General features: G+C 41.9%; 1 protein-coding gene across 1 annotated transcript; it reads right to left on the bottom strand.

Annotated features, from left to right (window-relative positions):
* Nucleotides 1–1,094: 1,094 nt before the first annotated feature.
* Nucleotides 1,095–21,782, bottom strand: Aar2 (AAR2 splicing factor). Its single transcript, XM_026383269.2, has 4 exons — nt 21,750–21,782; nt 17,810–18,621; nt 14,378–14,607; nt 1,095–3,953 (listed from the first exon to the last, which is right to left on the bottom strand). Exons 2-4 carry the CDS (start codon nt 18,555–18,557, stop codon nt 3,786–3,788), a joined length of 1,146 nt encoding a protein of 381 aa, XP_026239054.2. The 5' UTR covers nt 18,558–18,621; nt 21,750–21,782; the 3' UTR covers nt 1,095–3,785.
* Between the last annotated feature and the right edge of the window lie 502 nt (nt 21,783–22,284).

The raw sequence follows: 22,284 nt of genomic DNA, 5'->3' as shown, positions 1-22,284 counted from the left end.
AGGAAGAAGCCAGAGAAAGATCCAAGGAAAAGGAACCTGTATAGCTTTTCTCTCATACAGACCACTGGACATTAGACAACTCCACGGAGAAGCCCTGTGACTTCTACCCTTCTCCCACCAAGCAGCTTACCAGGCAGCCTCATCACTCTCTTGGGATATCGGTTTCCCAGAGAAATCTAGCGAATCTACACAGGGACATGACAGTAGGTCTGGCCAGCAGAGGAGGGGGCTGAACATGACAATGAGCATCCCATCACTGCAGGCCTTCAGCGGCTGGTTTTATTTCTGGCTCTTCTCCCACATCTTAGCAGGAAGGCCAGTTCCCAGCAGGAGTCCTGGGTTGGGGGCAGAATGAGCCAGCACCAGAGACCTCGGATATCCGGAAATAGAAGTGTCTAGGCAGGGTGAACGGAAACCAAGCCTGCCAGGGTGAGATATAGAGAATCTGAGGTGAGGAAGTGCTGTCACGGTCAGCAGGGAACTGGAGAAAAAAGCAGGTCTGCAGGATCACACAGGCTCCCAGGATTCGTGGGTAGCTCAGGTGAACATCCCATCCTGTTCTGCTTTAAAGCTGACAGATGCAGCTCTGAGTTGGCTTTGACCAGAGTGTTCATTCTGCATTCCAGCCCCCATTTCAGCAGGGGATGGTATCTCGGCCAAACCAAAGTCTGATTAGCTAGAGACCAGCATGTCATGGAGCCCTGGGAATATTAAATAATATTTACAAAGGATGACGTTGGGGGAATAATTACTGATGGTAAGAGGCAATCAACGGCAGGGAACTCCTCCACTGCTCAAGTGGTGAGAAATTAGATGAAATGAGGCTCAGAGCAGCGAGGGCTTGTCATGGGGACAGCAGAAGGGGTTGGAAAGTCACTACCTCTGCTGATTCTGTTAATAGGATAAACCAGCCTTGCAAATAAGAGCCAGACTCCGAGAGGCTGCATTGAGGTGATTTAAAAATCAGGCCAGGTCCTGCCAACAGCTTCATTTTCAGATGTGTTAGAACTGGAAAGAACTTCGAGATCAGCACACCCATAGTTCTGTTTCGAAGGCTTCTGCCTTCCAAAACTACTGAAACTATTAAGTAATAATTAATTTATTTTCACATTTTTTATTCATCAAAGGCACATACAGAACTGCCAACTGGAACATGCAAAAGACCTAAAATTGATATCACTCCAGCCCCAAACAAGAGACATACTGGGTTGTATTTTTGCCAGCCCAGCCACATTACTTTATAGTTTTCCTTTTGAAAAAAATTTAAAATAACACAAGGTCAACTTTTAAGTAGCCAAGGAAGCCTCGAGAACCTATATCATAAACCCCAAATCCAAGCCACCTCTCTTCTACATAAGGGGACGGAGGCCCAGCAAATACAATCAGTTTGCCCAAGATCACACAGCTGGCTGTCAGTAGAGCCAAGGTGAGAGCTGGGGAGCAGGGTAGAGCAGAAAACTGCCCTGGGCACACAGGAGCAGCTCAGGAGTAAACTGTAGCTATGATCACAGCAGCAGAGTGGACTATGGGCACCAGTGAGCATGGCTTGACTCTTGTCCACTATACTTACTAGCTGTGTAACCCTGGCAAAATGACCTAATTTCTCTGAACACATTTTCATATGACGAATGGGGATAACTATAGTTACCATATGATGTTGTAAGGATTTAATGAAATAACAGAACAGGCCACTTACTGTACGTGGCTAGTCTCATTTAACCTGTTTCAGTGTGTTTGTGTGTCAGGGGTATGTCTGAGTAGACAGAGGAATACTGACGAGCTTGGGGACCGAGGTCACAGGGTCCAACTTCCAAGTACCGCCCTGACAGTGCAGTAGGAGGGAAATTCTTCCCAACTGTAGGTACTACGCACAATGCTTGTTACTGCTCAGTAATGTCACTCAAAATGAGCATGCTTCAGAACCCAGGCCTCATCCAAACTTACTGCCTCTGAATCCCTGCAGGGTGAGATGGGAATTTGCACTTTTAGAAATTATTTTGGAGGTACAACTTATATACCATAATAGTCACCATTTTAAGATGTAGACTTTCAGTGGTTCTTAGCATACTGAATTCATAAGATTGTTACCACCATCAGTACCATCTAATTCCAGCACATTTTCATTGCCCCATAAAGAAACCCAAACCTATTAACCGTCATTTTCAATTCCCTATTCAACCAGTGATTGACGATCCATCTCTATGAACTTTTTCATCTCTATGGACATTTCAATGTGAATGGAATGGTCTTTGGATCTGCCCTCCTTCACTTAGCAGTTTTGAGGGCTCATCTGCGTTGAAGCATGTATTAGAACTTTATTCTCTGGAATTTGTACTTTTAACAAGCTCCCCAGATACTTCTGCTGAGTGGGCTTTTAGGAGGAAAATAATAGTAAATTCACATGAGGTGAAACTGCAGGATTTTACAAAGCTAAGGTGTGCCCGTCTCCAATGCTCACTAGGAACAGAGGTCACACTGGCTGCCTGCCCCTTCCAGGGGCAGGACAGGGTCTCCTGGGCACTCTGCAGGGAGATGTACATCTATAGACAGCATCTTGGCTGCTCAGAAAGTGGGGAGATTATCTGTAAGAGAGATCACACAAGTGGATTAGTCTCGATTCAGACTTTAATGTACATTATGCTCTTGGAAAATCATCTCCAAGGAAACAAGAAAAACCGAAAGCCTTAAACAGCAGGAATTCTCATTCAGAAACCTGCTGTGAGCCCCAGCACTGGAGAGGATGGCACCCAGACTCAAGAGTACAACAGTGTGAGGTCAGAGTAGAGGGACTGTGTCCATTCAAAGGTAAAACTCTGCCCACATAGCACGATGGGCATGCCCTTGGGACTCCTGGGAAATCAGAAGCATCATTACTCTGATGACAGACTCCATAGCAGGGATGAAAGATTTAGGCCGACTAGATCATCTTCAGAGCTCAGGAAAAAAGCATGAAATGTCAACAGGGCCTAAGAAACCTGCATGGACAAAACCCTTTTTTTTTAATGGTAGAATCTCCAGGTCCTCAGAAACAGTCATGGTGGCTCTGGTAAGGAATGGGGACATCTGAGGGCTGCCACATCCCACTTTTGGGTCTGAGATCTCAGAGTAGAATGAATGGGAGGTGATACCAGCTGGGCCCCTGAGATCAGGAACCACATCAATTTCAGATTACCCACCAGGCCTCTGGACAGAAGCATGGGATTTAGGGAGAATAGCTAATGCTGATTACCTGTCACTCAATCTAATTGTCTTCTTTGTTACCCCTGCTGATACTGGGCACTTGAGGGCCCGCACTTTCTGTCAGGGACTCCCATTCAACCAGAGGCAGGCAGAAATTCTGGCTCAGCTCATGACCCTACATTTAACTCAAAAAAAAAAAAAAAAAAATCACAAACTGACATTTTGGAACCCTGGGGCTTCTTGTTTTCTAATCATCCTCTGGAACAAGCAGTTAGTTCTCATGGACCTTCAGTTCAATTTCTTCTCAACCGAAGGAATTATGCTGCTGTTGAAGCAGGTCTCTCCCAAAAGCTTTTAAAAGAGCCTATCAGGTTGGAACCAGGGCCAGGCTGACAGGGAACCCACAAATGTGCTTTCAGAATGTATATAGCCTCTTTGGCAATGAAGGAACTTATTTATTGGTGAAGGAGTGAATTTTGGCTCCATCTCTACAAAACCTGGTAGGATCACTGGCCCGGAGGGTTCCAGGATGGGATATGGTGAAGAAGAGTCCAGGGCTGCAGCCAAATTGGAAGAGGCCTCTCATGGCTTGAACATTTGCAGAATTAGCCAGTCTCGATGCCCTGAGGGAGCTCCACCACTACTGGGGCACAGTCCTCGGGCTCTGAGGCAAAGTCCCACCGGAACTTCTTGGTCAGGTGGGCTTGGAACTTTTCAGCTTTCTTCCTCAGGGTGGCATCCACAGCAATGCTGCAAGCGGAGGAAAAGAAAACCTACAGAAAACAGAGGGTAAGTCACTTCTGAGAACAGAGGAGACTAGAAAGCTGTGGAAATTTCCTCCTGGTGCTCAGCTCTCTGGGGCGGTGGATCAGCTGCTGCTGGCACAGGCCCAGGACACCTGCTGTGCACCCCCATCCCACCAAGAAAGAAGGTCCAAACCCAGCTGAGTCGCTGAAACAGGACTGGAATGGAAAATTACTATGCTGGGCAGAGATGACCCACGGAGAGTAAGGCTATCAAGGCCATCACATGGCTCCACCCCTGTGGAGATCTATGAGGCACCTGGGCAGAAAATCAGAAGAGATAGTAGCTTCACTAGCATGTGTTAAGAAAGGCTTTGGGGGTCATGTAAGCCCTGGGATCCTATAAAGTCCCAGGCCTTAGCCAAGTGGTTAAACTGCTGCCATAATCTCCTTTGTGGGCCAGAGACTGCCAGTTTGAGGCTTCTAACCCCCTTAAAAGATATCTTTAATGTTCATTTTTAAAAAACATCATCATTGTTTAAATTGTGGAAAAATATACATACTTACCATTTAAACCTTTTTTTTTTGGGGGGGTGTACCAGGGATTAAACTCAGGGGCACTCAACCAATGAGCCACATCCCCAGCCCAATTTTTATATTTTATTAGAGACAGGGTCTCACTGAGTTACTTAGCGCCTTGCCATTGCTGAGGCTGGCTTTGAACTTGCAATCCTCCTGTCTCAGCCTCCCAAGCTGCTGGGATTACAGGCGTGTACCACCACGCCCGGCCATTTAAACCATTTTTAAATATAGAGTTCAGTGGTACCAAGTGGGGCCACAGTGTTGTACAACCATCACCACCACCCATTGCCAATCTTGTTCATCTTCCCTCAAACTCCGTACCCATTGAATGAGTACCCTGTTCTTTTCTTCCCTCAGTCCCTGGCAACCACTTTTACTCTCTGTCTCTATGACTATGACTATGCATGTCTCACATAAGAGGAATCGCAAGCATTTGTCCTTTTTTAAAAAATTTTTTTGTAGTGTAGATGAACAGAATGCCTTTATTTTTTTTTAATATTTATTTTTTAGCTGTAGTTGGACACAACATCCTTATTTATTTATTTTTATGTGGTGCTGAGGATAACGCAGGGCCTCCCATGTGCTAGGCAAGCGCTCTACCACTGAACCACAACCTCAGCCCAGAATGCCTTTATTTGCTTATTTTTATGTGGTGCTGAGGATCGAACCCAGTGCCTCACGCATGCTAGGTAAGCGCTCTGTCACTGAGCTACAGCCCCAGCCCACATCTGTCCTTTTGTGATTGGCTTAGTTCACTTAGCATAATGTCTCTATGGTTCATCCATGTTAACACAATTGTCAAAAATTTTCTTTTCAAAACAATATTCATATCACATTTGTTAGTCTACTTGTCTACTGATGGCTACTTGGGCTATTCCTACCTTCTAGATATTGTGAATAAAATGCCATCAAAATGGCTGTATAAATACACTGTTGAGTCCCTACTCTCCCTACTTTCTTCTGAGTGTAGACCCAGAAGTGGAATTGTTGGATCATATGGTAATTCTATGTTTAATTTTTTGAGGAACTGCTACAATGTTTTCTAAGAGCATCTATACCACTTTGTATCTCTACTAGCAACACACAAGGGGTTCCAATTTTGCTACATTCTGGTCAACACCTACTACTTTGTTTTGTTTTTTATCAATAGCCACTATGGGTGTGGGATGGTATCTCACTGTAGTTTTTTTTTTTTTTTTTTTTTTGGTGTGTGGGGGTTTACTAGGGATTGAAATCAGGGGCAATCCACCACTGAGACACATCTCCAGCCCTATTTTGAATTTCATTTAGAGAAAGGGTCTCAATGAGTTGCTTCGCACCTCACTGTTGCTGAGGCTGGCTTTGAACTCGCAAATCTCCTGCCTCAGCCTCCCCAGCCACTGGGATTACAGGTGTATGGCACTGTGCTCAGCCTCACTGTAGTTCTGATTTATATTTCTGTTTAGTGATGTTGGACATATTTTCATGTACTTATTGATCATTTGTATTTTTTTTTTTTGGCAAATACCTACTCATTTTAAAAATTAGGTTTTTATTTTGTGTGTATGTTGAGTTATAGCAGTTCTTTATATATTCTAGATATTTGTCCCTTATTGCGATGTTCTCATGAACTCATTTTCATCTCATGCAAACATGGGTGGGGTAGCACAGCAATTTTCTCCACATCTGAAAACCCATTATCCTGGATCTCAATTCCTTTTAAGAATAACAACAAACTCACTATTCCTCTAACACTCTTACTACAGTATCCAATTGGCTCTTCACCATCCCTTGGGAATATACACTTGAATGTGTATTTTAAGGACATGGAGATGGAGAAGAGTTAAATGAAGGAGAAGAATTAAATATCCAGAAAGAAGAAATGGTTTTTCCCAGACTGTTATCTGCTACACTACAGGAGGACCACCCTGAGACATGGACATGAGGGCAAAAGCAGCTGTTAAATCCACATCATCTTCAGGCCACACAAGGACCCTGAGCTCCAGAGACCAGATTTGACACAGGCCAAAGGCATTCTCTGAAATGGATTCCAGGGACAATACGCTCCCACCAGCTTCTCCACCATTCTTCCTTCTGTTAGCAGGAGGGTGAGGCTCATTTTCAATGATCATTGTTTAGAGTCATTTTGTTGGAAGAGTAGCAACAGAAGCAGAGGCAGAAGTGATGGGCAGGAGGAGGGGGAAGGCACAAGGTACAGAATTTGGCTTCATTAACTCAGGAATTGACTAAACAGAGGAGAAGGAAGTGTGTCCACAACAAAGTACCAGATCAATAACTAATTAGAGGAGCTGTGTGATCTCAGTGGTGAGGGGGCAGTGGAGAAACCAGCAGTTGGCCTGTCTGAAGGCAGCTAATGGAGCCTGCCCTGAAGCATGGCTGAACTCTGGGGGAGAGCCTGGGAGGGACAACAGAGAAGCCTCCTTTCAAACTGCATTAGCTCTAGAGGCCCTGCACATACATGGATCTGTCTCCAGAGGTCATGGGGGGCCTGCTGGGCTGAATGAACAAAAGCCTCTTCCTGTTCCCCTTCCTTACACAGTAAATTGTATTATTCTCCCTGCAGCCCCTCTTCTCTAGCCATGTTGAGCAGCTGCCCAAACATACTCAATTGCCTCCTCTGTGCACCCATGCTTTTCTTCCCTCTGCTTTTTCACTCTTCCACCTTTTCTCTTTCTTCATCTTGTCAATTTCTCCTGACTCAAGCTCAGCCAGACACCACCTTCTTTGGTCTATCTTTCCAAGCCAATGGTGGAATTTGGTGCTCCTTGGCTCCCCCATATCAAGGGTATCTCAATCATGGCCTCTATCTCAGTAAAATAGGCCATTTACTATTGATCTTGCCCCAAAAGAGCAACTCAAAGCAGTGACCCTTTCTTTTCTTTTCTTTTTATTTATTTATTTAGTTATCAATGGATCTTTTATTTAATTAATTTATTTATATGCAGCACTGAGGATCGAACCCAGGGTCTCATGCATGTCAGGCAAGCACTGTACCATTGAGCCACGACTCCAGCCCAGCAGTGACCCCTTTCATATCTGCATTCCACACACCTGGCAGTGACATATAAAATAAAAGGGACCCATGAGATGTTTAATGAACAAAAGAATGAAGACAACCACAGGTTCAGGGAAAATCCATTTTTGGTTCTTTTGCGTAGTACCTAGCACCAAAATGAATGCTCAATAATTATGTGATGGTGCTGGAGAGAAAAGGAGGAGGCTTGTGTACCAGGCCCCTGAATGCCACTCGCTCTTAAACTAACCCCTGTGTCATGCCTTTTGTAAAGGCCAGGGTTGAAATGAACTCCTCCAGCCTCTCTTCCTTTAGTACAGAGCCTGAGCCTCCCTTATGGCATAGTATTTGCATCATCACAGTGTGTCCTAAACAGTAGGGAATTAATCCTAATTATCAATGTGTCTCCCATAGCACACCACCCAGGCTTGGCCAGGAGTTAGGGTCCACAGGATGCTCACAGTAAGAACGAAACACAGAATGCCCCAATTTGGCAATGGCCGGAAGTGAGAGGCTGGAACAAGCTGGGCTCACAGTCATCATCCACCCTCCCCACCCACCTTTCAAAGATGCTTGAGAGTAAAGTCAGCTAGAAGTGGGTACGACAGAAGGTTTTGGTCTAAAAAATAGGCTTCTAATTTGAAAAGTGCTTTGTCCTTTTTAAAGAACTTGTCACTTCAATCTTTACTACAAACCTAGTAGGTAGGAGGACAGACAATTACTATTCCCATTGTATGGACCAGGACACTAGGTATGCTGCACCATGCAGTGATAAGTGCTGAGCAAGACCCAGTCCACACAGGGATAGCTCAGCTGAGTTCTTTTCTCCCACCAAGACCTTCTTTTATATTGACAGAGACTAAATGCATCCCTGAAATTAAATTTTCAGCACTGCCCTGTTGGACACCTGTAAGATGATTCTGAAACTGTGTCCTCTGTGGGCCTCTAAGACCCAGAGCACAGTTTAGGTCTACTCTTTTGTTGTTGTTGTTCTGTTTTGTTTTACATCAGCTTTACTGAGGTATAATTTGCATATAATTAAACTCAACCATTGTTTAAGTGTTTAATTCATCTGGACAAATGTATATAACCATATAACCACCATATGATATATATCTAGTGTTTTCTTTTGGAATCAGTTCTGAGTCTGAAGACCAAAAAGGATGCATGTATCCATCAACACAATCAGAACAGTTTAGTCACTTCAAAAACCACCCTGGTGCTGCCCTCTGGCAGTTAAAACCTCCCCTCACTCCCAGCTCCTGGCATCTTCTTGATATTTTAAAAACATTTCAGAAAAGATGTTTAAAGAGTACTTCTTTTTCAAGCAATCATTTATCCTGATTCTTTTATTTTCAGAATAATTTCATGCTTTCTTTAGAAAATAGTCATGATCTGGCCATTTTATTCACTAAGGTGAAATCAAGTAAACATCACTGAGAAATGAATCACCTTAATTTGGTCAGATTAATCTTAGATATTAAAAAATACCTTTAAATAGGATAATCACATTTTACAAACAAATGCATTTATCTAAAATAAAAAGCACAGCCATTTGGTGATTTTCTTCAAATATAAAAAATGTATAAACACGTCAATCATTAAATCCGTTATAAAAATTTAAATTACTCTAGTCATTAATGTGAAAGCTTTTTTTTTTTTTTTTTAAACCCAGGTTAAATAAATTGAGTTCAGTCAGGTCATTGTGAGAAATTCAAAATATGAAAGAAGCTAACTGAGTTGCTATTTTAGCTCATTGGCTAGACCAAAAAAAAAAAAAAAAAAAGAAATTTCCTAGTTTTTTCAGTACCCGAATGATTATTAAATTAGAATGAAACTACTAGAAGTATAACATTTTATTAGAGGAAGTGGTGTTAAACATAAGACTATCACACTTGTCAGTGATGACCAGAAAGATGAACAGCAACAGGAATCATGACTTCTGAGAACAGTTTAAAAGAATTTAGGATGTTTCATCTGGGGCTCTAAGCATATAAGGGAGCACATCATAGGCTTTAGAACCCACAGCTCAGCCTTGTCATACACTAGCTACGAAATAATGGTGGACAAAATTGTATGGCCTCTCTCAGGCTGTTTCCTCATTTGTATGATAGGATTATATGGTTAACTTCTAGGATTGTTGTGAAGGCTAAATGAGGCAACACTGAGCATTAAAGCAGCATTTGAAGAAAGAAGGTATATCAGTAGGTAAATTCATCATAGCTGGTGTTATGATAAAAATACTACAGACATCACTGTTAGAGTCAATGTTTTCCTTAAGGTTAGAGATCGACATTAGCATCCAGAGTACTGGCAAGACCTTCAGCTGGAAAGCATCTGTGGTCTACTAAGATTAAAAAACAAAAACAAAAACAAAAACAAACCCCATGTTTTATGACTATATGCCTAAATGCTATACAACCAGCAATAAGAATCCTTATTTGTACATAACTCTTTCTAACATACTGCTATTAAATTCAGATTATCCCTTCACTGGTTTTAAACAAATTATGGTGATTTAAGTTACTTTATATAAAACTGCATCTATTTTTGTAAAACAAATAATTTTTATTCAAACTAAATCCAAGGGATTTGTAAAAATCAATGGCATCTACTCACATGGGAAAGATGAAAAAAAAAATTAATGGTTGAGGCCATTATGGGGCTGATTTTATCCATGCTAATGCGGCTATCTTTAATGTCTTTTAAGTGCTTACACATACAAACACCAGTCCCTCTCCATGGGCAATAGCCATTTAAGCTCCTAAGTAAGGAAGCCAACTCCACTTACTTGACTACCTGGGGTGAGAGCAGGCTGCTAGCTGAGGAAGGCTTTTATGGGCTGATTCATTCAGTCACAAACACCCTGACTGAATGCCTCTGTGTAGAGGACTAGATTCTTACTGCCAAGATGACATCAATGTGACTCTCCATTAAAAAAAATAATAATAAAAAGTTTTACAATACCCTTGTTCACACTGTGACTTTTGAAGTATCAATCATCCTTCACGATCATGGTCAAATGTCCCTTTACATAAAGCCATTCCCGATCCTCTATCCCTTCAATCTCAATCCCAGTCAGAATTAATCACTCCCTCTTTCGTGATCCTAATACCCTTTGATCAAACTTCACTGTTTATATTTATATTATATCGCCAAGGGAACTATGCATTTTTTCCATCTAACAACAACCAATAACAAAAAGTGAGATAAGTGGTAGGCCTTGACTAGGTGCGGAAAATAACCAGATTAAAAAAAAATAGGCTTTGTGTAAAGGGAATTCATAGCTTGTTGGAGGTGTCAAGCAGAAAATAATAATTCCAGGAAGAACAAGCCATGCAATATACTAGGGAAAAGTCCAAAGCAGGCTAAGAGTATGGAAATGAGGGAGATGAGGGCTGGCCTCACAGAGAGGGATGCTGCAGGATGAGCAAATATACATCAGGTAGAGAGAAGTCCAGGTTCAGTCCAGAAGGCAGAAAAAATGAAAGCCAAGTTTCAGTTATGCAATGTGAAAAAGTTCTAGCAATCTTCTGGACAACATTAAGCTTATGATTAATAATACCAAACACTTAAAAATCTGTTAAAGAGGGCTGGGGTTGTGGCTAAGTGGCAGAGTACTTCCTAGCATGCTTGGGGCACTGGGTTCGATCGTCAGCACCACAAAAACAAACTAAACTGAAAAAAAAATAAAGGTAATTAGGGGCTGGGGTTATAACTTAGCGGTAGAGCGCTTGCCTCACACTTGTGAGGTACTGGGTTTGATCTTTACCACCACATAAAAAATAAATAAATAAAGTAAATAAAAAAAAGGTAATTTAAAAAAATCTGTTAAGAAGGTAAATCTCGGGCTGGAGATGTGGCTCAGCGGTAGCGCGCTCGCCTGGCATGCGTGCGGCCCGGGTTCGATCCTCAGCACCACATACAAACGAAGATGTTGTGTCCGCCGAGAACTAAAAAATAAATATTAAAAAAATTCTCTCTCTCTCTCTCTCTCTCTCTCTCTCTCTCTCTCTCCTCTCTCACTCTCTCTTTAAAAAAAATAAAAAAAAAAAAAAGGTAAATCTCAGGTGATGTGCTTTTTACAATATATAAAAAAGGCAGTACTAGGTCTGGTGGTGCACACCTGTTGTCCTAGCTATTCTGGAGGCTAAGGCAGAAGAACCACAGGAGATTAAGGCCAGCCTGAGAAACTCAGTGAGACTCCCACCTCTTTAAAAAAAAAAAAAAAAAAAGGCATGAAACATGGTTTGATTGTCTGGGAACCTGTAAGGAGACCACCACTAGTACTAGATTCATGGGTAAAACAGGGAGAGAAAGGAGAAACTGGAAAACAGGGTAAGAGCCACATCAGAATAGGCCCTGGGACTATGTTTGGACTTCTAATTTTCTATGTAATGAGGAGCCACAGAGAAGTAGGATCAGATCTGTATTCTGGAGCAACTCAGATGGCAGTGACAAATGGGCTAACCAGGGAGACTGAAGACTGATGTAATCTAGGGGAGAACAAAAGGCCTGGGCTAGGGCAATGGTGTGGGGGGCAGGACTGCCTTCTAAAATGCATTAGTATCTGGAGTTACCTGGTTAACTCATCTGTTTACTTTTCCATCAAAATTAAGTTATACATTAGAAACTCTTGCTTGAGGTTATATTCCCATTTCTAGAACAGAGCCTTGTATAGATCAGGTGCTCAGTCAATGACCACTAAATCCATGAACGAATCCCTTGAAGGCAAGAACCCTGGCTAACTCCAACATGTATTCCTCAATACAATCAGTTGTATACAAAGAATGATCAAAACCATTTGCTGATTTATTTCTTTAAAGGCACATGTCCTGAATTTTTCCAAATAATGATATCAAATTGTCTTAGTGAAAAGTCCAAACAGAATTTTTCCAACTATCAGCCTTCCCAATTCACCTGGGTATCTAGCAATCCAGCTGGGCTCTGTCTGCTTTGTTGATCATTGCTGACAATAAAGTCTCAACAACGAGAGCTCAGCTGCTGCTTCTGCTGACAGGGACAGCCACGGTACTGTGGCCCTCCTATGTTTGTGCAACAGCATCCACTCACAATGCAAAGGCAGAAAATTACTCCCTTTGGCTGTAGTCACTGCTGGAGGTCTCCTCACATGCAAGCCAGGACCAGTAACTTTGAGGGTGAGGTGTGGGGTCCCACAGAGGAAGAATAAAGAGATTTAATATCTCTTGTTATATCAAGAACCAATAAAAGGGCAATTTTATAATTTTTCTGAAGTGGAATGCACCAGGCTTAAGTCATCAGCCTACTGACTCATCTCCATGGTCCTCCAACTACCAGAGTTTCAAGTCAGGTGCCTAATCACAGGAACTTTTCCAACAGCCTGTTAGTTTTAGAAAAGTGTTTTGTATCTGAGAAACATGCCCCGATAGTGTCTCCACCAATGTCAATCAGGAGTCCTTCTAGGAAATCTATACTACTTTCAGTACAATGGGGGCACAAGAATATGCACCAAAGTCACAAGCATGTGTATGAATCCTGACTTCCCCTGGCCAGCCGTGTGACCGTAAGTAAGTGATTTAACCTTTCTGAATCTGTTTTTCATTTGTAAAATGGGAATAATCCCTCTGCCTTACAGGATTCCAAAGAGATTAAATGAAGGAACCCATATAACATGATAAACTTGATGCCTGAGACCAACAGGCATTTAGTGGATGCTAGTTTCCTCCCTTACCCTGGATGGGAGTGGGAGGTCAATGAGGAGCCACCTTGTATGGAATAGGCCTCAAGGGGGTCTCACTCATGAGAAGAAGAAAGCAGCTCATGGGAGAAAAAGTATGGAAACTGACAGCAAGCTGCTTCTTCCTCTTCTATACTTGAGAAAGTTACAAAATATGAGTGACAGAGGCTGTCCCAAGTACATAAAGGAAACTAATCTGTTTGCAAAGGGAAGAAATAGCACAGGATGAAGATTGTAAGTTGTTTGAAGCTTCTTCCCTAATTACCACTCATAATGAAAATTTAATTGCCAAGTTAAAAGCAAATTTCACTTTTTCTGTCAGAGAATCTCTGCAGAAACTGGCACATTTTGTTTGAACAGGAAATCAAAGTTACTTTAATGCTTAAATGAGATCTAAGGAGCTGCAGATGTTTCACTGGGAATAACAGGCTTCAAAACTCTGCCCTATTGGGTTGTAGCAATTCACAGCTACAGGGAGAAAGAAAAGCTGTTTTGCTCTTGTTTGGATGTGGTTTGTCCAAACCACATGTATTGGAAGTTTGGTCCCAGAGTGGCAATGTTAAGACGCAGGGTCTAGCAGAAGGTCCTTAGGTCACTAGGGTAGTGCTCTTGAAGATTAATGTAATTCTTGTGAGAGGATATAAAAGAATAAGTTCAGCCATGCCCTATACTCTCTGGCTTCCTGTCTGGAGGCGATCTCTTTCTCCTGTATGTGCTCCCACCATGAGGCCTTCTGTTGTTAAGCCCTCACCAGAGGCCAAAACAATAGTGTTGCCCCATCTTGGACTTTCAGCCTCCAATACCTTGCACAAATAAATCTCTTTTTCTTCACTTAGTAGTCTTCCTCAGATAAAAAAACTGACTGATGATACAGCTGGGTAACCCAAAGAGGTGAAGAAGATTCAAATTCCAAGTACCCCAATGCTAGGCCCTCTGGGAATGAGGTGGGAGAAGGTGGTATAGGGACAGGGCCTCTAGTGTAGAAGAGAACCAGGAAACACCTCAAGAAAGGGAATGCAATTAAGAAACTTTTGGGTCATGGAAGAACAGCAAGGAACAGTAAGGTAATCTTCTTTAGGATGCTTTTATACCCTTGCCTTTATTCTGACCCACATGGGTATCAGCCAAAAAACTGCTCACCTGTAAAGTACTGGTAAGGAAGTTGTCTTGGGAGACAATGTCCACAAAGAAGTCGGCAGGGATCTCACCAAGCTGGTGGTACAGGATGGAGATGAGGTTGATGTATAGGGTGTGATGCTTTACCATGGCTGCTTCTGATCGGCAAAGGAGATTCAGAAGCCGCTTCCAATGCTCAAATGCTTCATACACGTTGCCCAGCAGGAAGCACACAAAGGCAAACTGGAGTTCACCTGAAAGGTGTAGAGAACAGAAATGATCCTGAGGGTAAGGAGCACCAGTTGACTCTACCCTGTGTGGTTCACAAGACCATCAATTCCACTGGAACTCAGCAATAAGGAGGTCTTCTATTCTGGCATTCCAGCAGAGGCTAGTATAGGATTTTACACCTAGTAGGTACTCAGTAAATATTTGCTAAACGCTATAAATTCAAGCCATGGGAGACTAAACTGCTTTGGAGTTCTGTAAAATCTGACTGCAAGATAAAAGGTTTTCCTAGTACTTTCCTGGCATTGTAAAAGTTTACAAAATATGTGGATCTCAAATTTGGCTGCCCACCAGAATAATTAGGGGAGCTCATTAAAAGTGAAGCTGCCCAAGTCTTACCCTCAGAGACTTTGGCATTAGGAGACATGATGGCTGAAGATTTGTAACTCTAATAAGCTCCCTGGGTGATTCCAATGCAGATGACCCTGCTTGAGGTCAGAGAAATGCAGCATTACACCATAAAACCTTCAATCCATCTCCACAAGGTGATCAGGGAAAGTGGTATTTCCCCATTTTATAGATGAGGTCAAAGACTTGCCTAAGATTGCATATACATCCAATGCTCTGCAACATTAATAACAGAAAGATAAAACCGATTCTCTACTGGGTGGGAACACTTTTAGAACAGGAAAATTTGTGAGTACTTATTCCAGGGCTAGCCTGCCAGTCAGCTTATTTTTGTTTATTTAATCACAGGGCTCTGTGATTTAATCTCTAAGAGCAGCTCAGTGGCTAAGAGCATGGGCTCTGGAGCCAAACTGCCTGGATTCAAATCTTAGCTCTACCACTTAGCATCTGTGTAACCTTGGGCAAGTTACTTAATCTATTTATGCCTCAATTTCCTTATTTGAGAGCTATAGTAAAAATTAAACCAATTAATGTAGTGCTTGTAAAGCATTTAGCATAAAACCTGGCCCAAAGCAGAACTAATAAAAAAAATAGTTATTATTCCCAATTTCCAGGAAAGCCTGTCTCAAACATAAGAGATCTGCTGATCTAGAAGCCACTGTTCATGGGCAAGCAACTGGGTCTCTGGCTGCCACAGATATATCATGGCTGACCAAAGGCATTCTCCTTGGTTTCCAAGGTGGCTGTAAGTTTAATGAGGAGTAGATACATGTGGGCCATAAAAAGAACAGATAAGCACAACACCAAATACCTCCTTAAATGTATGGCATTTGATCTGTCACCTTTAGAAAAACTAGCTAAATGTATGGCATTTGATCTGTCACCTTTAGAAAAACCAGCTCCCAAGCTTGTGTATCCAAGTCTGAATTGTGTGAATAGTTTCTTAGTCTAGGTGTTTTGGATGTTTCACCAATTACAGTCAAATTTTCTTTGTGCAATGATTTCTCTAGTTGGCTTTACCTGTTTAATTTGCAAAACTAAATATTGACCTATTCTTTGCATTTAGGATATTTAAATTTGTACATTCCCAATCTTGCCTACAATTAAATTATGATATCAGAAATATTTTTAAGGAGCTGTCATGCAGATTCAAAGCTATCCCTGTTATAACAGATCTTTTCATAGGATGTATTTTGAAAAATTGAAAAGCCTACAAGGTAGATAATAGAACTTCTATTCATTTTAAGCTAGGATTCCAAGTGTTACTTTTTACATGAAAATAGTATGTAATGCATGAAGATATATCCATTAAAAATGTTCTTTTATGGGCTGCGATTGTGGCTCAGCGGTAGAGCACTTGCCCAGCACATGCGAGGCCCTGGGTTCGATCCTAAGCACCACATAAAAATAAATAAATAAAGGTATTGTGTCCAATTACAATTAAAAAAGATATAAAAGATGTTCTTTTATGTTATCAGCTGAGTCAATGAGAAAAAAAAAAAAAAAAGCCCCGTAATCAAATTTCTCACCAACTTTCCAACAGGAAAACATGCACATTACTTGGACAACTGGAAGAAATATAAACAGAAATGAGGTGCCACTTTTCAACCATTTAATTCAAAGAGGACGTTGCTAAAACACCATGTTCAATACTATCCAAAGGAGGTGGGCAATAGCTTTCTACCAGATAATGAGGATGCAAATCTCTTGGTAATGTGCACATTCTGATCCAGCAATTACAATCATAAACATGTGTAAGTACACCCAGGATGTTCATAAGTCCACAATAGAAAAATAAAGAAACTTTTTGAAGATCCATCAACAGAGAACTGAACACTAACCAGCCACTAAAAATGGCTGATCCTTTCACTAACATGAAAAAAGTTTTGTTTTTGACTTCAAAGTAACATACTTTAATACTGTTTTTAAAAAGTCAGAATATACCTAAACATGAAATTAAATTTTTAAAAGATTATAATACTCAGAAATAGAGAAAATATTAAAATGAAATACAAAGAAATACAGAGAAAGGATCTGGGATTGTGGCTCAGAGGTAGAGTGCTCACCTAGCATTCGTGAGGCACTGGGTTCAATCCTCAAGACACCACATAAACATAAAATAAAGACATTGTGCCCACTATAACTAAAAAATAAATATTAAAAAAAAGAAATACAGAGAAAAAAGAAGGAAAGTAAATGTGAAAATGGTTATTTCTAGGATGTAGGATGTGAAGTGAATTTTGTTTTTTCTTTTATGATATGTATTTTTTGTAATAAGGGGGGGAAGCAACAATAAAAATGACAAAAATTAAAATAAAAACCACTATCCAATTTTAAGACAGTAGTAGACCAGTATCTTAAAAGACTGAGGATCAAACTAAGGTGGCACGGGGGCTATTAGGAGCACAAATCTGGCCTAGGAACCAGGAGCCCTGTGCCCTGGTCTCAGTCTGACCACTCTGTTAACCAAATCCCTTCCCTCTACAGGGCTAGATCATATCAATAGTTCCCAAATACAGGTTCACATAGGGGGCTTATTAGATAGAAAGATGGCCAGTTAGCCAGAAAGATAAATTGCTAGAGTCCCACTCCTTATCTCTTGACTCAAACTCTCCAAGGATAAGGGTAAACATACATTTATATCTTTAACTAGTAGGGTAAACATATATTTATACCTTTAAAAAGTATACTGGGTGAGTCCACCTCCCACCTAGGTTTAAGAACCACTGAACTAGAAAACCTAAGATTCACCCCCTATTCTAAAACACCCATACTAACATCATTCCCTGGGCCCATTCCTAGAGCATTGCTGCTTCTCACCAAGCACATCCTGGGGGCTGCTGGGGAACTGCTTGTTAAGCACAGTCTCCAACGCATAGCTCAGGTCCATGCTGTGCCTGGTTATCTCTGCTGGTGTGGCACCTGCTGGAAACATCTGTGTGGGTAGCTCCGAGAAGCGGATCTCTGTCCCAGCTCTGGGTTTCATTTCAGGTAGCCGGGCCAGGCCCTCTTGGTAGCTTTTACACTCAGTGCCACAGAGGGGTAGGTTCTGCCCCACTCGATCCTTGGTATGCTTCATGGAGAGAACCGGCAGCACATCTGAGAAGGCACAGATCTGTCGGCTCTCAGGTTGTAGTTTCTCCATCGTGGCCTCACTAACAAAGTTGGTGAGTGAGATCCATTTTTTGAGTGTGGCATATGGGTAAGGCCCCAGAAATTGATCCAGCTCTTGAAGATTGGCCCTCATGGCTTCTACTTCAGCCTCTGGGGCTGGGGACAAGTCTACCTCTTCCCGGATGGCATTCCAGCGTAAAACTGTCAGCCCCCGCTGCTGCAGGCTAAGAAAGAAGCCCATACGAGGGCCAACCTCCCTGGGATTGGCCTTGTCTACAGAGCTGTAGTGGAGGAAGTGGATTCCCGGGGGAATCATCTTCACACCCCGGAACTTAGGCCCCACTTCCCAGGAATTGTAGTCAATGCCAAACTCTGTCCCCTTGGGCATGTTCAGGATGACCACAGTAGCCCCTTCAAAGAAGAGATGCTTGGCCAGCTCAGGATCCATCTGCATGGCAGCCACAGGCCAGTGGTAGGTAACCAAAAGGAGAATCCTTCTTCCCTGTCTTCTAGAATAGCTGAAAATTAAAGAAATAAGAGTTCATTAGAACTTGGGGAAGGTTGTTTCATTTGCTGAGTATTCCCTATGTGCCAGATGTTGAATTATACTCCCTGACATAATTGTCTCCCTTAAACCTCATTGTATCTGTTTTACAGATGAGGAAAATGAGGATGATAGAAGAGGATTTTTGTGTTTTAATTTAAGAAGCAAGAACACTAATTTCACAGGTAGAAAGTCACTAGTTTTAAAAAAGTGATAGGTTACACAAGGCCCAAAATGAAATCTGTGTTCTCAGCCTGGCAGGCCAGGGTAATTTCTACTGCCCACTCTGATGATCTGTTCTCAGATATCTCTATCCCAACAGAGGTTGAAGGTGGGAAAAGCCTGAATGCTTCATTCTAAACTATAACCATGGCCACATCATCTTTTTAAATTTTTTTTAGTTGTTGGACCTTTATTATTTATTTTTATGTGGTGCTGAGGATCAAACCCAGTGTCTCACACATGCTAGGCAAGTGCTCTACCACTGTGCCACAACCCCAGTCCCCCAAATCATTTTAAGCTATATTTCTGTCCAAAACATATCCCTGAGAGTCCCAGATTTGGGAAGGATGATTAAATCAAGTACATATCCCATTTCCCATCAGCATCTACAAGGCACAAAAGATTTGAGGAGTGTAGAGCTTTTCAACCACAAATCCCCCCCCCCTTTTTTTTAACTCATAAAACCCTCTAAACTCCAAGGAGTGAAGCAACTTCCCAAAGAGGCACATTCTGTGGCAGAATGAATACAGGTGGCAGAAGTGGCCTAGGATCAGTATTTAGAGACAAAGGAGGCTAGAAAACTTATTTTGCCTACTTCAACCTCCTGTGAGGACACACTGATTAAACAGAACAAAACAAAACTGGAAAAAAAAAATCTCTGTAGGCAGATGATGCCTCAATGGTATTTCTAAGAATGGTTCCAACCAATTATCTAAACTTCTATTCATGATTCACCTACCTATTCAATTTGACAAATATTCACCAAGTACCCTCATTTTGCTAGGCCCTAAAATCCACAGAATAAGACAGTTACTGCCCTTCAGGTACTTCCAATCTAGCTGGAAGTACAAACAAGACCTCAAATTTTCACAAACAGAAAAACCAACTGTTTGTTTAGTTCTGTTTACTATTTTTTTTTTTTTTTTGGTGGTACTGGGGATTGAACCCAGGGGCACTCTACTCCTGAGCTATATCCCTAGTCCTTTTTATTTAAAGACAGGGTCTCATTAAGTCACAGAGGCTGACCTCAAACTTGGGACCCTCCTACCCCAGACTACTGAGTCACTAGGATTACAGGCATGCATCACTACACCAAGATATCGCTTTTTATTTTAAACAAATAAAACAGTGTGGGAAGACCAAAACTTTTCCAAAAATACTGGGAGCATATTTTATTGCCTTTACTCAAAAATGACAACAAATGACTCTCACTCTAAATTAGCATTTTTTTCCAAACTGTAAGTTACAACCCATAAATGAGTTAAGAAGTCTATTTAGAAGGTTTTGATCAGCACTATATTTTTAAATAAAAAGGGCAGAATTCTTGAAGCAGGGTTTGAGGTTCAGTGGTAGAGCACTTGCCTACCATTTGTGAAGCACTGGGTTTGATCCTCAGCACCATATAAAAATAACTAATCAAAATAAAGGTGTTGTGTCTATCTCCAACTAAAAATTTTGTTTTAAAAAAGAGTATAATTTTTAAAATACCTGAATACATTATAAGTAGTAAGGATGAGCATTATTTTCTGAAACTGTGTGTTTGTGTGCATGTCTAGTCATGACATGAATGTATTTGTTACTGCAGGTCACAGTCAAAAAAGTTTGGAAACCACTGCTCTAAATATTTGTATCTTCATTTTCCTATCCATAACCTGGAATTCAAAAAGTGCTTAATAAATACTTGTGAATGAACAGATATTCCATTTAGAATAACTGCTCACCAATTAGCCACCCTTCCTGTGGCATTTGTGTGCTCCTCCTTGATAATGACTTTTTTTTCCATTCTAATTCCACCATCCTTCAATCCTCTTCACTATTATCTCCAGCAGCTGGTACATGGCCTGGCACAGAGAGGCTGGGAAAAGGTTTACTGAATACGCACAAAACTCTGCAGTGTACCAATCTGCCTCACTACAGCTCTGAGTTTCTCACAGTCCTGGCATGCAGAAGATCACAACTATCGATCACAACTCTCTCCACTTCCCTAATCCAAACTATTCACCCAGTGCCTTCAAACTAGCATCAGCTCTCACTCAGAGAATGATTTTCCCTCAATCTATTCTCTACTCAACAGCCAAAGAGACCTTTTCAAAATATCCATCTAATCAGGTCACCACCCACACTTAGTCCCCTGAATGGCTTCCCCTGTAGCTCTAGGAAACCAAAATTCTTACTGTGACCTAAAAAACCTGCACCCGCTTTGGCTTGGCAGCCCCTCCAGCTTGTTTGATGCTAGGCTCTCTGTTCCAACCACAATGGCCTTTTTTAGAACCTCAAATTAGAGAAAACTCTCTCCACCAAACGGTCAAAAATTTCTGATCTCAGCTCAATATTCATCTCAATGAAGCTTCCTTGACCCAGGACTAGGTTAGATGCCCTGTGATACAATCAAGGTGCCTTGTACTCTTCCATTTCAATTATACGGTTGCAACTTTGCATGTTTGATTCAGGGCTGTCCCCTTTCCCCACGAAACCTGAATCTTTTTGCACCCCTAAAACATATCAGGCGCTTAATAAACACATATTTAACACAAATGTAATATCCGTTTTGTATACTAGAAACAGAGTCAGTTTAGGGAAAGCCCTTACCCTAACTCACGCAGTGTAGGACTGAACCAAGTCAGGTACAGCTAAAGTCTCTAGTTAAGAAGAAAGAGAAGTTAATCCGTGTGCCTCGGGAAGCCCTAGCAACGCTGTCTGTAGAGGCGTCTTGTCAGACAGAAAAGCCTTCAAAGACAGTTCCCACCGCCGGTCCCCTCGGTCGCCACGGCGACACGGACCTAGTTCAGGGCATTCCACATTCCAAGCCAAAAGAGGGTAGCCTGGTCGCACACACAATAAAATCAAAAGACGAAAAAGAGGTCAGAAGGCCTCACTCACCTCACACCGCGCTCTGGGACCGCGGAAACACACCGGAAGTCCCGCCCCTTTGGCGTCGGATGAGAGCGACGGAGAAAGCAGTCCGGTAGAGCCCCTGGTCTCTGAAGGATTGATCCGTGCCTGCAAGTTCCGCCTCATCAAATGTTGCTTTTTTGCTACACTTGGTTATCCACTGAATTGTGGATAACAACTTTCATTAAACTATGATTTTGACATCGCCTCCCAGAAACATGTCCAGTAATAGTCCTTTGGTCTCAAGCAGTCATGGTCACTGAAGGATGGATTATATTAAGATTACCCAGGAACCAGCCAGACCTCAGTCTTTGACCTCCTCAATGTCTGTCCGAGTCACAGTGTCAGAACTGGCTCGTTATCACCCAGTCCCAGCTTTCTAGTCACATTCAGCCCCAGGAAAGAGCCTCAGAAACTCAGTCACCAGCCCAGAGAGGTCCAGTCGGTCTCAACAGCAGCAGCCATCACCACATTACTCCCTTTGGTAGTGATCACCCAGTGTTCTACAAGCCTAAACTGATAT

Source organism: Urocitellus parryii, chromosome 6, assembly GCF_045843805.1.
Source record: "Urocitellus parryii isolate mUroPar1 chromosome 6, mUroPar1.hap1, whole genome shotgun sequence".
Lineage (NCBI taxonomy): Eukaryota > Metazoa > Chordata > Mammalia > Rodentia > Sciuridae > Urocitellus > Urocitellus parryii.
This window is presented reverse-complemented; position numbering and strand designations above follow the sequence as displayed.

Coding starts and splice junctions, on each gene's coding strand:
- Aar2 (XM_026383269.2), bottom strand. CDS start 18,557: ATGCAGATGGATCCTGAGCTGGCCAAGCATCTCTTCTTTGAAGGGGCT. Junction 14,608..17,809: donor CAGCCCCCAGGATGTGCTTG/GTGAGAAGCAGC, acceptor TACACCTTTCAG/GTGAACTCCAGTTTGCCTTT. Junction 3,954..14,377: donor TCCTTACCAGTACTTTACAG/GTGAGCAGTTTT, acceptor TGTTTTCTGTAG/GTTTTCTTTTCCTCCGCTTG.